Below are 16,858 nucleotides of genomic sequence, written 5' to 3'. Positions count from 1 at the left end.
CATCCCGGATGTGCTGGTTAAACAGTATATAGTTAGTTTGGGAATGAGTGCTGTCCCCTTAAGGGAATGTCTCATGGGAAATGCAGTTAATGCCTCATGGGAGATGTAGTTCATGTCATGTGGTCACATCTGTAATCCTGATTGGTCACTGAATTGACCTCTGGTTGGGTTGGAGGGAGTTTTGGTCATTCTTGCCTGGACCCAGCATTGTGCTGGAGTCTTCCCTTGCTGTATCATTATGGGATGAAGATAACTATCTTTTCACACTATGAAGTCGACAATGCAAAGATTGGACATTAGATGAATCTCAGCATAACTGTGAGTTATACCTTGAGGATGCCTGATATAATCCAATAAAGTATCTTTGTATGGAAGGCTTTGTAGAGTTGGACTGCCTGTCTCTATATTCAGCCAGAAAATTAGAGACTTGACACCAGACATAAACTTTTTCAACTCCTACCCTCAAAATGATGCTATAGAGCACTGCACACAGAACAAGGACAGTTTTTCCCTGAACACCATCACTCTGCTAAACAAATAATTCTCTCAACACTATCCAATGATTTACAAAGTCTGCGCTACTATTACTATTCATCTTCTCATCACTCCTTATCACCCCTCCTCTCCCACTTATGACTATGACTGTAACTTTGTTGCTTGTATCCTTATGATTTGCATTGACTGTTTCCTAGTATGATTTGATTGCTTATTGTACCCAGTGACTATTATTAAATGTTGTACCTTATGATTCTTGACTCTTGATGAATGTATCTTTTCTTTTATGTACACTGAGAGCATTTGCACCAAGACAAATTCCTTGTGTGTCCAATCACACCTGACCAATAAAGAATTCTATTCTATTCTATTTCCACATGTTTCTATTTTGCACTACTACTTTGAGTATTTCTAGATCTGTCTGGTGCCAGCTTTGAAGGTGTCCAGCCACCGTGTTCTTTGTTGGCCTGTTTTCCTTTTACCATTAACTCTTCCAAACATAAATGCTTTATCCATGAGGTGCACTAATGAGTAAATGCACCAATTCCAGTTTGACCTTCATCACTGAGTGAAACCTATCATAGAGGGTAATTCAATTTTGACCATTGAAAAGCAATACCTTTGTGGGAGAACTTGGTAGGGTATGATATATGTACTATAAGTCATTTCGTGCACTTAGATTATCATTATCATTGATGCAAAGCAGGGAGGAGCAACAATTCATGTACACATGTTTTCCTCTTTACCTACTGGATTACTGCCTCAACACTCCTCCTTAGTTATTCAGAAAAGTAATCCTAGAACATTCGTGTATAAGAGAGCATTAGATTATAGGAAACTAGCAATTCAAGATGTGGTATTCAAGAAGGTATTCCTTTTGCTGTAACCTCATGGGATTTAGGGAGGCGGAAAATCTTGAAGACAGGTGGACTTCGTCCCAGCCAGTTCTAGCCTGACACCAAGGTTGTTGCATTCTGGGGATGAATTGTTATGAAGCTAATGCATCAAAGTTCTCAAATCACCTATGCAACACTGATATTGCACAAGCTGCACAAGGTTGCCAGTTTGCTTCCTGATCCAGTTCAAGGTTATCACCTTTAAACTCTTCACGGCATGGGTCCATATCTGAGGAACTGTCTCCCCAGAATGGGATTGGCTGACCCAATCCACACTGATAGAAGGTCCATGTTGCAGACCTGTTTGATCAAGGACTTCTAGCTGGCAGGATCCAGGAGAAGAGACTTCTTTGCTGTGTCTCTCACCCTCTGCAACATTGTGCCTCCTGAGGGGAGAACTGCACCCACCTTTTAGCCTTCCAAAAGGGCCTGAAGACCTGGTTCTTCCAATTGAATTGAGCTAGGCATCTTTTCAAGAAGATTTGGGTTTCAGAACATCACCTTCCAAAATTAGTTAATAGGTGTATTGCATCCATGTTATATGCAAATGATAAAGCATTTTTATCAGAAATGCAAATTAGACTTGGATGAGCTCTGAACATTTGGCTAGTTATTACTCAGAAGAAATTTTTGAAATCAAGGATAGTAAAATTGCAATGCCTTGCAATACAGTATACAAGCAGCACTCCCATCTGATCTCTATGGCTCACCTTTACAGATAGGATCTTATGTTTATTCATTTGTGGAACAGTGCCCTGTAAGGCACCTGAGATTCTAGCCTGGGCAATAGTTATATGTTATGTCTCCCCTTTAATTGCAGGTGAGCAAAACGAAACAAAGCAGTTCCAGAAATATCACAAACCAAAAAGCAAACTCTCACAAGAGGACTGCTGAAGTATTTTCAGTCCTCAGCAATAAATCCAAACTCTGTCCGGCAAACCTGACGTGGCTATAAATCCCAATGCCTCAAACAGTTCTCTTCATGTGTTCACTCCCACAAATCACTTTGCTTCTGGCAAAGCTCGCCAGCCAAGCTGTTTCCTTTTATCCTCTAAAGGGCGTGTTAATCTCCTTAATTAGTCACTGGCTCGATGCCTCCTTCCCAATTGAGATAGACGTCTCATTCTCCGTCTATTTCTTACATCTAACCAGGATCTTTCCAAATTCTCTTCTTTGCTGGAAAACTCTCGCATGTGTTCCTGGTTAGCTATTCCCGGCTATTGCTCAGCCAGAGGAGAAGAATCAGAGGAGGTTGAAGGTCCTGACATCTCTATTAAATCAGGTTTGTCTCTCCTAGTTAAATCCATTTCCTCATCCTGACTACTATCCAAATCACTCAGCAGTGCTGGCTCATAATTCACTGCCATATCCTCTTCACTCAGGCTCACATCTGCCAACGGAACAGATTCCAACTCCAGAGTCACAACAGTTATAGATACATCCTGCCCTGGAATATGAACTGACAACCTACCCAGGTGGTTCACATTTCTAGGAGTGCTCCAGTCCCACAACATAAACCCCCAACCAGTTCTCAATAATGCATGCATCAGGTCAGCCTGATTACATATTAAACTGGCATTGGGAATCAGCAAGAAAACATGGGGAAGCTAGGATGTAAAGTTTTGGGAGGAAGCAGAAGGGGCTGGAATGCAACAATGATACCAAATACCAAGGCAGCCTTCCTCAAGAATGACCTGCTGCTGTGTCTGACTATATCTTCCCATGTTTGTCATCACCATGATGTCACTGTGTGCCTTCTTCCCCTTAGAATACCCACTACCCCAAACCCTTGTCCTCACTCTCCCAATGCATCTATCGTTATTGTTCATGTATCTCTTGGAACCAACCCAGTCTCATCAATCTCTGCAGTTTATTTAGAAAAACATTTAGTGTTTTTGTGGTAAAGACTTTATTATCCAGAATATGTAATCAGATGGGTCACAATGCTAATTGACAAGTTGGGTCGTTCCTCCTGTTAGACAGCAATTACAACTGCTTTCCAAGAAAAAGGAAGTATTTGAATATTGCTGAATCTCATTTGTTACCTGAGTTAATATTTTGACCAGAATTTTCTGATTATATTCTTTCATATAATTTATAGGTTATTACCATTCATCTTCTAAACAACACATGAAATGAAGACAATACTGGATTCATTATTAAATTGTGCTTCTAAAAATGAAGGGAATTCAAGACTGAGAAAACAACTTCTTATAATTTTTTTGTGACAGATCAGCGTAACACAGCACAAGTCTTGTACAGCATGGGAGTGGAGGTAAGTCCAACAACAGGGGTCAGGTCCAGGTCATCTTTAGAAGTTCCTGGGGGTGGATGAAAGGTAAATTTCTGCAGAAGGCCAGTAAAGAAGAGGAAGAGCTCCATTTTGGCAAGGTTCTCACCTGCGCATACTCTCCGACCTGGAAGAAAGCATAGATGGCAAAAATGGAGAATTGTGTTTATTGGTTTCTTAAACTATTTCACAGGGTTTCCCAATATCCTATGGTCATGGCAAGACCAGTATATAGGCAAACAATAACAGACCAAAGATATGGAAAGCAGTAATAATGCAGTAAAGAAATGGAGACAGAGAATTTTTCCAACTAATAAATGGCAGCAGATTTCTGAATCAAAATAAAATCAAAAAATGAATGCCAACACCAGTAACGCCCTTCCTTTAACTATCTAAGTATCACACTTCATTAGCCCTGCAGATGGAAAACAGGTGCATGTATTATCCTTAAGATTTCTGATTCCAGAAGAGAACAAATAAAATATTGTAAGGCAGGGTGCTAGCTCAGATATTTATGGAGCCAAGATATGTGTTGGGATGAGTGGGTTATTACTCAATTGGACATAATCCAAAAATAACTTCATGGGGAAGATTTTAGGCCTCTCCAGGACAACCCTTCTACTAAACTAATTGTCTGCTCTTTGGGGGGGGGGGATTTATTCTTGGAATAGAACACAGAAAGGCTTTTTGAAAAGGATTCTAATAAATATCCAATTGTGGTACAGTCATCTATATTTTCATCCTGGTGCCATTGCTGGTAATCTCCAATTTACAAAAGTTCATTAAGTGACCCTTCGATTTACAATGTTAGTGAAAATATTGACTCATGACCACTTTTCACACTTAACAATTGTTGCAGCACCTCCATGGTCATGTGATCAAAATTCAAATGCTTGGCAATTGACTCATATTTATGATGGTTGCAGTGTCCTTGTGTCACCTTTTGAGACCTTGTGACAAAGAAAGGCAACAGGGAAGCCAGATTCACTTAACAACCAGTTCTAACTTAACAACTGCAATGATTCACTTAACAACTTGGCAAGAAAAGTTGCAAAATGGGGCAAAATTCACTTAAATAAATGTATCAATTAGGAACAGAAATTTTGGGCTCAATTGAAGTTGGAAGTCAAGGACTACCTATAGTATAAAAACTCTGAAGCCTCTCCTAGAATCTTATGAATATCATCAATGCCACACTGTGCAGTTTGCTGACGCCTCATTGGCAGGAGAGCATGGCTTTGGCATTGCTTGAAGGGAGGTTTGGTAAGGGCCCTGTTGAGCAGCATCTCTGTCCCTCTGTAGTCTGTCAAGTCATTACTTCCTCTGTCCTCTACTGCACAGCTTACAATGAAATCAGGGCCAACCTACAGTCAATAGGGGAGCTCAGGGGCTTCTTTCTCAAATGACTGGATTTGATTCTTATGGTGTATTTGAAAGCATTAGAAATCAAGATGCTAATTTTGCTTTGTTGTCATTTAAACTTAGAAATAAAAATTTAAATGTACTTAATTGAAGCCCTAGTTTAATTTTAATCCAGTCCCTTCTCTCTAATATTTTTTAATTTTTTTAATAAAAAAATATTAATTTTCAATAAACAAACATACACAAACAAAACACAAAACATGAAAACATAAAACTTCTTTTTGGAAAGCGGCTTAGTCCGGGGTTACATCTTTTTGTATAGACATAAATCAAATTCATGCTCACTTTGTATACCATTTCGTATCTTATTTACCATTCTATATTTTCTATATGGCTTCTCCCCTCTTTTCACTCTCTTAATTCTATTTTATATATTTCATCTCAATTTAAATCATTATTCTTGTATCTTTTGTCCGTTCTATAATTAGCTACTTATCTCTTCTCTTTAACACTTAATTTCTCCTGCAATCACTGATTGAAGTATGACGCTTTTATATCTTTCCCCTAAATTTAACACTTAAAATAATATATAATTTTCATTCTGATTCTGCTTAGTACATTCTAAAGCTACATACTACATTTTAAAATAAGAAAATAGTAAGTTTATAATATAATTAAAACAATAATCCATAGCAAATTAAACTCTATCATTAAATCTTAAGCATTTTACACATTCCCTTTAATATTTTATTAAATCATATAATATTCCAGTTTTCTAACTTTATTTCAAATACAAATACAACAATACAGTTATGTACTTTTGCAGAATCTCTTTTTTAATTATGTTTTTACCCTTTATCTCTGAAAAAAAACTGTTTCTTTACATCTTGTTTCAAACCTTTGTAACTTCTCTTCCCTTTTTCCCTTCCTTTCTTCTCCAATCTGGCCTTTTTACACACACACACCCGTCTCTTGATCTCCACCCTCTTAATCTCCATCCTCTTCTGTATTCCTCTTTTCTGTTGCTTTCTGACATTATATCAATTTTTCACCTTATTTTTCCCTTTTTTGGTTGTTCTTTTAAGTCTTAAATTCTCCATTCTCCATTCTCTTTCCCCTCTTTCCTTTCCCAGCTAAAGTTGTTTGTTCATTAAAGATAGCTTCTTCTTCTTCATCCCAGTCTTCTTGTTCTTGTAATTCCTGGTAGGTAGAAATTGCCATTTCTAAGAAGTGAAAAACAGATCCAGAAGAGCCCTTCCCTTCTTGTTCCTCTTTTTTTAGCTTTTAAATTCCATTTTCAATTCTTCAACAGATAATGCCATTGTGAACATTTTTTAAACAACCCAAATGTTTTTAATCTTTCAAATAATAATTTTCAAAAGTCCCAAAGTTACCAAGTAATCCAAATAAACACAAGCTGTTTTAGCACTTTCTTCTTTTTGTACTTTCTCTTCCTGGGGTACAGTTCTATTGCAAAAGTTCCAAAATGTATCTTTTAGAAGTCTTGTTACAGTTTAACTCTGATCTTATAAGCTCCAAGCAGCCTCCTCCAGCAAGGTATTTAATTCTTTACCTCTCCCTTCCCACTTATAGCAAAAAAAAGAATTTTTTTTAATACCAATGTTCAGAAATCTTTAATGTCCCCTTGGCTTTTAGTTTACAAATTTAATTACATGTTGATGCCAAAACGGGTTTTTCAGAAAGCTTCTTTGTGGCGGCCATTGCTGACTGCCACTCCACCGCTTTTGGAAAAGGGAGTTAAACCAGCTGAGGAGGGGGGTTGCGTTTCCCCCGGACCCCTGCTGAATCTCCCCTGTCTTCAGTCACCTCTATGGGGTAACTATTAGCCCCCAAATCTAGCTGGATTGGGGCACTCCAGCAGCAAGCGCAACAGGAACCGTGCACGATCGCGGATTCCTGCTGCTGCCGAAGCTTGCAAACTGGAAGTGGCCCCTTCTCTCTAATATTTTTAACCATTTTATTGTATTTTGCTTTTTTGCATTTTATGCTCTGCTACATTGCTGTAACCTAAGAAGAAAAGCTTAAGAAAAGCTAATAAAAGTTTGTTAGAGCAGGGTTACTAGTTTAATTTTAATCCAGTCCCTTCTCTCTAATATTTTTAACCATTTTATTGTATTTTGCTTTTTTGCATTTTATGCTCTGCTACATTGCTGTGACCTAAGAAGAAAAGCTTAAGAAAAGCTAATAAAAGTTTGTTAGAGCAGGGTTACAAGAAACTAGAGAAAGAACTACAAAGATATCCACAAAAAAAGCATATTAAAAGTCAAATGGAAATAGTCAACCACAAAATGGGGTTCATGGAAAATTGGTACAAAAAATCAGGAGAGCTAAACAGAACTTTTTCAAAAATGCAAACAAACCAGGTAGATGGTTAACATATAAATTGAAAATGGAGAGAGAAACAAAAAGGATAACACAATTAATAGATGAACATGGAACAATTTGTTATGGAAATGAAGAAGAAGAAAAAGAAATAGTACAGAAGTACTATGAGAAATTATATGATCAAGAGAATATTGAAGAAGGAAAAGTTAAACAAATTTGCAAAAAGCAGAACTACCACAAATATCTGAGGAAACTAAGATAATGTTAGGAGGGAAAATAACAAAGATGGAACTCGATAAATAGACAAAATACTGGAAAGGCCCCAGGCCCAGATGGACTACCAATAGAATTCTATAAAACTTTGCAGGAATCTCTAAACATTACAATGCTTGAAGTAATGAATGAGGTTTTGTCAAAAACCAAAATACTTAATTCATGGACAGAGGCTTACATTACTCTTATACCAAAAGAGGATACTGACTTACAACAAATAAAAAACTATAGACTTATATCCCTGCTGAATGCAGACTACAAAATATTTGCCTCAATAATAGCAGAAAGACTTAAATGATATTTGAATCACTTTATACATTCTGATCAAAATGGTTTTCTTCCTAAGAGGCAATAAAAAATAATATGAGAATAATTTTGAATACCTTGGAATATTATGAAACACACCCAGAGAAGCAAATGGCCTTGGTATTTTTAGATGCGCAAAAAGCCTTTGACAATGTAACTTGGCAATTTATGTTATTGCAAATGGAAGAGATGGACTTTGGAGAAAGATTCATTAAAGTAATTGAGGCAATATATCATAAACAATCTGCAAAAGTAATGATAAATGGAGATATGACAGGCAATATTAATATTAAAAAAGGAACTAGATAAGGATGCCCTCTGTTGCCATTGTTATTTGTACTGACTTTGGAAGTATCAAACAGAAATATTAGGGAAAATAGAGAAATAAAGGGAATGAAAATAAAAAGAAGGAATATAAATTACAAGCATTTGCAGATTATTTGGTCTTCATATTGGAAGACCCATTGGAGACAGAGTCCAAACTGATAGAAAAGATCGAAGAATATGGATAGGTGGCAGGATTGAAAATAAATAAAGACAAAACTAAAATCTTAGTTAAGAATACGATGTAAAAACAAAGAAAAGAATTGACAAACAGATTGAATATCCAGATCACAAACCAAGTAAATTACTTGGGAATACAACTAACAGCAAGATGTGGAACATTAAAGGAAGATAATTATTATAAATTAAAATAACAGATTGCAACAGATTGAAAAAATGGGAAAATCTACAACTATCTGTAGTAGAGAGAATATCTACAATCAAAATGAACATACTACCAAGGATATTATAATTGTTTCAGATGATTCCAATTAAATTAGGTAAAGAATATTTTGAGGACTTGAACAAAATAATGTTAATATATATATAGCAGGGAAAGAAGACAAGAATTAAATTAAAATTCTTACAGGATACTAGATTGAGGGGAAGTTTTGGGCTACCCAATTGAGAATTATATTACCAGGCTGTAACATGGATGTAGGTGAAAGAATGGATTGTTTTGAGAAATACTAGGTTGTTAACATTGGAAGGCCATGATTTACAATTGGGATGGCATGCATTTTTATGATATAAGGAAAGTAAAGCACATGGGTATTTTAGGAGACACTATATTCAAATGCTTTATTATCAACATGGGAGAAAATAAGGAAACAACATTATATGAAAATACCAGTCTGGCTATCAACTATAGAGGCATTCATGTATCCAATTCTTTTTAAAATGGAACACATAGTTAGATATAGTGAAATCTTAAATGAAAAGGGTGAACACAAAACAAAGCAAGAATTAGATGAACAAGAGAAAAAGATGAATTGGTATAGATATATGCAAATACATTCTAGATATGTTAAAGACAGTAAAATGGAAGGGTTTTATAAAGAACTTCAAGAATTAGATAAAATCTTAACGGGTACTGGTGAGAGAATGATTAAAAAATTATATGGTTATATATTAGGAATGAAATTAGTACAAGAACAAGTTAAAGAAACAATGATTGCATGGGGGGGCGATTTTGGATATGGAATAGATCTAGATAAATAGCAGAAACTATGGACTACAAACTATAAATAACAATGTGAACAGCATATAAAGAGAATTTGTGTAAGATGTTTTACAGCTGACATTTACCTCCAGCAAGAATAGCAAGAATGTTCAAGGATAAATCGGCGAAGTGTTGGAAATGTCATCAGATACCTGGATCACATTACCATATGTGATGGATGTGTGCGGAAGCCAAAAGATACTGGACTAAAATACACACATGACTGGAAAAAATGACAAAACAGCATATAGATTTGGAACCAGAGATATTTTTATTGGGAATTTTACCTGAAGGTTATAATAGAGAATTGACATATTTGATTATTAATGTTTTAACTGCAGGTAGAATTGTATTTGCTGAAAATTGGAAAAATGAGAAAATTCCGATAGAAGAAGGGGCGATTAAGAAAATAATGAAATGTGTAAAAATGAGTAGATTAACATTAGCAATTAGAGAGCAAGAAGAAAAAGAATATTTTAAGATATTGGATTTATTTACCAACGGCTTTACCATTTACCAATAGAAAAGTGGAAAATTGAAGTTAGCAGTAATGGTATGTTATAACTGATTATTATAGAATGACTTTTAATATGAATTAAAACTGGTAAGAACTGAGATATATTCTAAAGGATACTGTGGATTTGAAAGTAAAATCTAATAATGGTGTAATAATAATATAATATGACATGGAAATTTGATCAATGTAATATGAAAGTAAATTTAAATTCAAGAGGGAAAGACTATACATATTGTGCACAAAAATTATGTACCAACCAACACACTATACAATTGAACGATGGTTTTTTGTTTTGTTTTATGTTTGTATTTGTCTATGTTTGTTGTTAAAAATAAAAAAACTTTTTATAAATAAAAATTTAAATGTACTTAATTGAAGCCCCAGTTTAATTTTAATCCAGTCCCTTCTCTCTAATACTTTTTTTAACTATCTTATTGTATTTTGCTTTTTTGCATTTTATGCTCTGCTACATTGCTGTGACCTAAGAATAAAAGCTTAAGAAAAGCTAATAAACGTTTTGTATTTCTTTTCTTTTAAGAAAACCCAAAGTCTGTGTGTGTCTGAAGGCTCCAATCAGCCAAGAAGGCTGAAAGACAAGAATCATCCTGGATTGCCAAAATGCAGAGGTGCTGATACTGAGTGCAGCAGGAATAACAGTAACTCATGCACACGGTTGATGATTGTCCAGACAGACTTTGGAATCAACTAAATCCCTGAATGAGCCTGGCCACACATGTTGTCCATGAGGCCTAAACTCTGTCAAAATAAGATTTCTGAGATCAAACTTTTATCAGTTCAAAAAAGATAATTAAGGGTTGCCTTTTATAGAACATAATCTATGACGTCAGAGAAACTCACCTGCAGAAAATGGCATGAATGCATCCCTCTTCACAAATTTTCCTTTAGAATCAAGAAAATGCTCAGGATAGAATTCATGAGGTTTCTCCCACTGAGATTCATCACGGAGCACAGAAGTCAGCAAGGGAAGTACGTACATGCCCTAAAAATTGAAAGGATTAAAGAAAACTATATGAAAAGGAGTATGTCCTCTTAGTACATGGCTATATTATATATCATTACGGTGATTTTTAAAATATTATTGGGTCTGGAGCAACATTCAATTTTAAAATATTAAAATTATATTTTAAAAATTGTATTGCAAATATATATACTGATTTAATTATTGTGTTTGGACATGTTCAAAAAATTTAAACATCAGGCAAATTATCTTAAGCTGTATTTTACTATATTGAAACATTGTACCTTGAACTTGTGGACTTAGAATGCAGGATCCAAAACAAATAATAAAGGCTTACTGAAAGGAAGCAGTGGATATAAAGCAAGCAACCAACAGGAGGGCAAAACAAAAACAAAACAAGAGGGGAAACATACTCCATAAATCAAGAGGTGGGGGCAGTTTGGGAATGCCACATACCAAAGAAAAACATTGCCTTTGGCACTTTGAGAGAAGCATCTATGAGGGTAAGAGGCTATGTGGCTTTTTAGCTCTATAGATCAACTTGATTTAGTCCATTTCATTCATTTAAGGACTGATTCTTCTACCACACTGTACATTATAAATTAGATCTTATGCAATGCAGTGATTTTAGACTGGTTACTTTGGGGATGAGGAAGCCTTTGAAAGTTATGTCCATGGTTGTTGCATGTGACAAATCAGATGGAGCAATGTCAGTAAACCTTTGAACTTCATCACTGTAAGCAGGGGTGGGATTCTACCAGTTCGGAATGGTTTGGGCGAACCCCTTGCTCCAAAGATCAGCTGGCAGAGAACTGGTTTGCGGTGACTGGCATGGGGCCTGTCCACTCCTGCTCTTTCCTATGCTATATTCTCTTTTGTGAGAGCACAGCTGATTCGCAGGGCAGAGTGGTTTGCCATGCCTCAGCTATTCTAGTCACAGGGACTGCAGAAGAAGGTAAGTATGAAAGCTTTTTTGAAATGCGGAGCACTCACGTGGAGTGTGTGTTTGGCACGAACATGCACGATGACCAAACCGGTTGTTATACCGGTGGAATCCCACCCTTGAATGTAAGGCATTTTGTTTGGTGGTCTGTCTACAGCTGAGAAACTCCAATTTCTGTTGCAATTATTTTTTTCTGTTGTATTTTTTCACTTACTTTTTTAACCTCTTGTGTATTTTTATATTGCATGTTTTTCTTTTGTTATTTTTCTTTTTCTCTTATTATTTTAAAAAATAAAAATAAGTAATAAAAAGCTATACTTTATTGTACTAGAATTCTATCTTGTATATTTTAAAAAAGCTAGGCCTTGTCTAATGCAGTGATTTCAGACTAATCACCTTGGGAATGAAGAAGCCTTTGAAAGTTACATCCATGGTGGTTGCATGGGGCAAATTGGTGGGGACAACATCAGCAAACCTTTGAACTTCATGAATTACGGCATCAGTATAAGGCATTTTTGCTCGAAAGTCAGTCCTTGGCTCACGATCACCAATCTCTTTTGCAATTTCCTCTTGGACTTTACCTGTGAGAACAAAATGACAAATATGACTCCTTGTTTAAATTTTGTTTTAAATGGGAGTTTATACATTCTAAATTTTGAATGATACAGTAGTCACTGACTGTGATGCATGTATCATGGTCCTTCAGATAGTCTCTCATGTATCAGTCATTTCATGAATGGACTATTGTAATCTGTTATACATGTGACTTTCTTGAAGGTCACTCAGAGATTATACCTAGCCCAGTATATGGCAGCAAAGATAATGTTTGGGCGCCTCATTGTACCCATGTGAGCCTATTGGACTAGCTGTAGTAGACTTCAGAGTGCAATTAAACTACTGGTAAATTTGGGTAAATAGACACAGTTTGGGTCCATAAATGGTAGGACTCTAGGAAACGTGCCTTCTCAGAACCAGTGCCTGACTTTGGAAGGATATCCACTCAGGGATCCAGACAGTTGGCATTCTGATGACATTCAGAAAACTATTAAAGACCTGGCTATTCCCCTAGATTTGTGATAGGTTGAAGCTGGAGCCCTGGTTAGATGGTTTTTGTAGATCTTAAAGCCATTTATAAATGTATGTAACTGTAAGCAACTTAGAATCACCAGGAATCAAGTGGTCTCCAAATTGATAAATAAAAGCAAATTTAAAAATAAATCTTTGGAGAACTGGTACTAAAGCATGAAGGAATTTTATCACACATTGGAAAACCAAAAGAAATCCATATGAGGGAAATAATTTTAAAAGTGATATTATTTGTGGTGTTCATAATTTGCTTAGGTACATCCAGAAATATTTCATCTGCACTATTAGAAGATAAGGTCATGAAGCCAACTATGCCTGTTCTGCAAAACTTATGATATTAATCTGTGATCTCATGTGTTAGCACTTTTCCACTTCTTTCTCCTTCTTTTAATAATATTTCCATTTAGAGAAGAGATAAAGTAATGATGGTATGTCATGGATAATGATGGTATGTGATGGTGATAGGAGACTCACTACTCAAAGTGACTGAATCAGCAACTTGTAAACCAGACAATCTATCTAGGGAGGTTTCCTGTCTCCCAGGAGCAAAGATCAAAGATGTCATAGAAAGGATTACTTAAATAATTAAGCCCACAAATTGTTATTACCTTCTCCTCTTTCATATGGGGATGAATATAATAAAGAGCCTGAAAACAACATCAAGAGACCAGGAGCAACTAGGCAAGAAAGCAAAAGTGATGGGTGCACAGGTGAGGTTTTCATCTGTACACCCAATAAAAGATAAACATCTAATGAGTAAATGGTGAATTTTTGAACTAAATCACTTCTTTAAAGGATAGTGCTATGAAGAGAACTTTAAATTCCTAGACCATAACTGGATTCCTGTTAAACAGGCAACAAGTGGTAAAAATTGAGAGCATCCTATCAAATTCTGTATCTGTCAACAGTAGTGTCCCCCAAGGCAGCGTTCTAGGGCCAACTCTCTTCATACTCTACATAAATGACCTCTGTGATCATATTAAGAGCAACTGTGTTCTCTTTGCTGATGATGTAAAGCTATTCAACACCACCAGGGTAGCAGTATTGCTACCCTTCAAAAAGACCTTGACTATGTATCAGAATGGTCAAACAAATGGCAACTTCAAATCTCAACAAATAAATGCTCTGTCTTACATATTGACAAAAAGAATCAGAAAATAAAATACTAGCTGAATAGTCAAGACCTTGTTGATGATCCAAACTCTGTCAAGGACCTTAGAGTACTCATCTCTAATGATCTAAGTGCTAGAGCCCACTGTAAATACATAGCCAAAAAAGCATTAAGAGTTGTTAACTTAATCTTGCATAGCTTTTTCTCTGGTAATATCACACTACTAACTAGAGCATACAAAACATTTGCTAGACCAATACTTGAATATAACTGGAACCCACATTATATATCTGATATTAATACAGTTGAGAAAGTCCAGAAATATTTCACAAGAAGAGTTCTCCACTCTTCTACTGGTTGCAGAATACCTTATGCCACCAGACTTGAAATTCTAGAACTAGAAAGCCTAGAACTATGCCGCCATCGGTCTGATCTAAGTATAGTACATAAAATTATATGTTGCAATATCCTACCTGTCAATGAATACTTCAGCTTCAACCATAACAATACAAGAGCTCGCAATAGATACAAACTCAAGGTTAATCACACCAAACTTAATTGCAGGACTCTGTGGTTTCTTCCCCAAACTTCAAAAACTTTAACCTTAGACTGTCTACTATTGACCTCACTCCTTTCCTAAGAGGTCTGTAGGGGGTGTGCATAAGTGTACCAACATGCCTACCATCCATTTCCTATTGTTTCTTTTTTATTTTTCTTATATGTATCCATTTCATGTGTTCATAACTATGTTTATATTTATACCTGTTACCTTATAATCACTTGACAAAATAAAATAAATAAATAAATAAAATACCTATCTGAAGGATTACTGGCTGGGGATAGACTACACAGAAACTGGGAAGAAGGTTTTTTGAAAAACAGCTGGGTTGGATTATCTGAAGGGCTTTAAACTAAAACTGGAGGAGGGAGAAAGACAATTTTTAGGACTTCCGGTTTGAAGGGCTTTGGCAACAGACAGAAATCCACGATCGTGCACGGTTTCTGTCTGGGCTCGCCGCTGGAGCGCCCCGAGCCGGCTAAGCCACCCCATAGAGGTGGTGAAGAAGGGGGAGACTGCCAGCAGGGTCGAGGAGAGCTGCATATCTCCTCCTCCATGACTTTGAATTGGAAGCTCCCTAGGAGGCAGTTGAGTGCTGTATTCCATTCATGTCCCTCTCTGATGTGGATTTGATTGTATGCTTCTCTGTGGTCTAATTTGGTAAAGACCTTCCCTTTGGCCAGGTGGGATAGCATGTCCTTCATGAGTGGGAGGGGATACAGATTGTGTACACACAGTCCAGTGATCCCTCTAAAGTCCACACATAACCTCATAGTCCCATCTTTTTTTTCTTTGAATAGGACTGGGGCTGTGACCCATGGTGTGGTGGCTTGTCGGCAGCCAGTGCAGCCAACAGTGGAGTTGGACAGTGAGGAAGAAAGGAGACCAGTGAGGGAGTCTGGAGAGGACTTGGATGAGGGTCCTGCGTCTAATGCAGGGATGGTGCCAGGACCGTCTGGGAATGGAATGCTGCCTTTGGAGCCTTCGGAGTCTGGTAGCAGCGAAGCAGAGGACCCATGGGAGCCTGTTCCCAGTGCGCATGTGCACAGAGCGGCTAGGCAAAAGCAGCTGAAGCAGGAGGGGTGACTCGGGAGTAAGGCTGGGAGGTGATTGCCCCTCCCATAAGGGATAAAAGTCAGACTTCAATGATGAAACCTTTGCAGGAAGCAAAGTAATTTGATAGATTCTGAGTCCTTCTTGAAACTCTGTGAACTCTGGTTGGTTTCTTCTGGTACTTCAGTTGGTTTCTGTTATAATTAATTGGATACTTCTGTTTTTGGCAGCATTTAAAGCCCTTCATGGCTTGGGTCCAGGTTATCTAAGGAAACATCTCTTGGCAGTCACATCCACCTGACCCATTAGAGCGAGGAGGCAGGGAATGTTGCAGGTCTCACCCCTGAGGGAGATACACCTGGTGGGACCCAGAAGAAGGGCCTTCTCCATGGTAGCTCCGTCTCTCTGGAACATCTTTCCCCCAGAGATTAGAATGGCCCCCTCACTAATACTCTTCCAAAAGGCACTGAAGACCTGGTTTTGCCAGCAGGCCTGGGGAACCCAGAGAGGGATGGAGGCCATCAGGTGACTAGTGTGATCTGCTGTCATCAGGGAGGGGGATCAAAGTTGCTTTTTGCTTTTGGGTTTTTTTTAAATTTTGTTCTGTTTTGTTTTTCTGTTTTTCCAAATTTTGTTCTGTTGTACTTTACTACTTTATTTGATTCTTTTTGTTAGTTTTTATTGTTTTTATTTTTATTTTTTTTGTTTTAAATATGGTTTTACATTGTGAAAGCTGCCATGGGCAAATAGGCAGCAATATAAATTAAATAAATAAATAAGTAAGTAAGTAAGTGTGTGTTTAATTATGTTTGATGAACCCGGGGTCAGAGCATGTGGCTTGCCGGCTCGATGAACCCTCTTGCTAGGTTTTTGTCTATATATTTGCACATTTCTTGCATTTCTCAGGGTGTCGTGGCATACATTTGGAGCTTTGGTAATTTTGTCCCAGGAATGATTTCTATGGTGCATCCTGTCTCATGATGGGCGGGTAGGATGTCACACACAATCTCACTGAATACTTCAGCAAGGGTCCTGATATTCTCTTGGGATCTGTTTGGCCTCTGGGGTTCTGTCGGAGGTGGCTGACAGTTGTTCT

The 16,858-nt window shown here is 37.1% G+C and overlaps 1 protein-coding gene across 1 annotated transcript in view; it reads right to left on the bottom strand.

The window, feature by feature from the left end:
• Positions 1-3,276: 3,276 nt before the first annotated feature.
• Positions 3,277-16,858, bottom strand: part of LOC148127885 (cytochrome P450 2K6-like) — a 41,819-nt gene continuing 28,237 nt past the window's right edge. The window contains exons 4-6 of the mRNA XM_087919369.1: positions 12,350-12,534; positions 10,890-11,031; positions 3,277-3,808 (exon numbers count right to left, since the gene is read on the bottom strand). Of these exons, the coding sequence (XP_087775495.1) occupies positions 3,624-3,808; positions 10,890-11,031; positions 12,350-12,534 (512 nt within the window). The 3' untranslated portion in view covers positions 3,277-3,623. The remainder of the gene's footprint in view (positions 3,809-10,889; positions 11,032-12,349; positions 12,535-16,858) is intronic.

The sequence above is a fragment of the Pseudonaja textilis genome, chromosome 1, assembly GCF_049901715.1.
Source record: "Pseudonaja textilis isolate UNSWEBS1 chromosome 1, rPseTex1.2, whole genome shotgun sequence".
NCBI classification, from domain to species: domain Eukaryota; kingdom Metazoa; phylum Chordata; class Lepidosauria; order Squamata; family Elapidae; genus Pseudonaja; species Pseudonaja textilis.
This window is presented reverse-complemented; position numbering and strand designations above follow the sequence as displayed.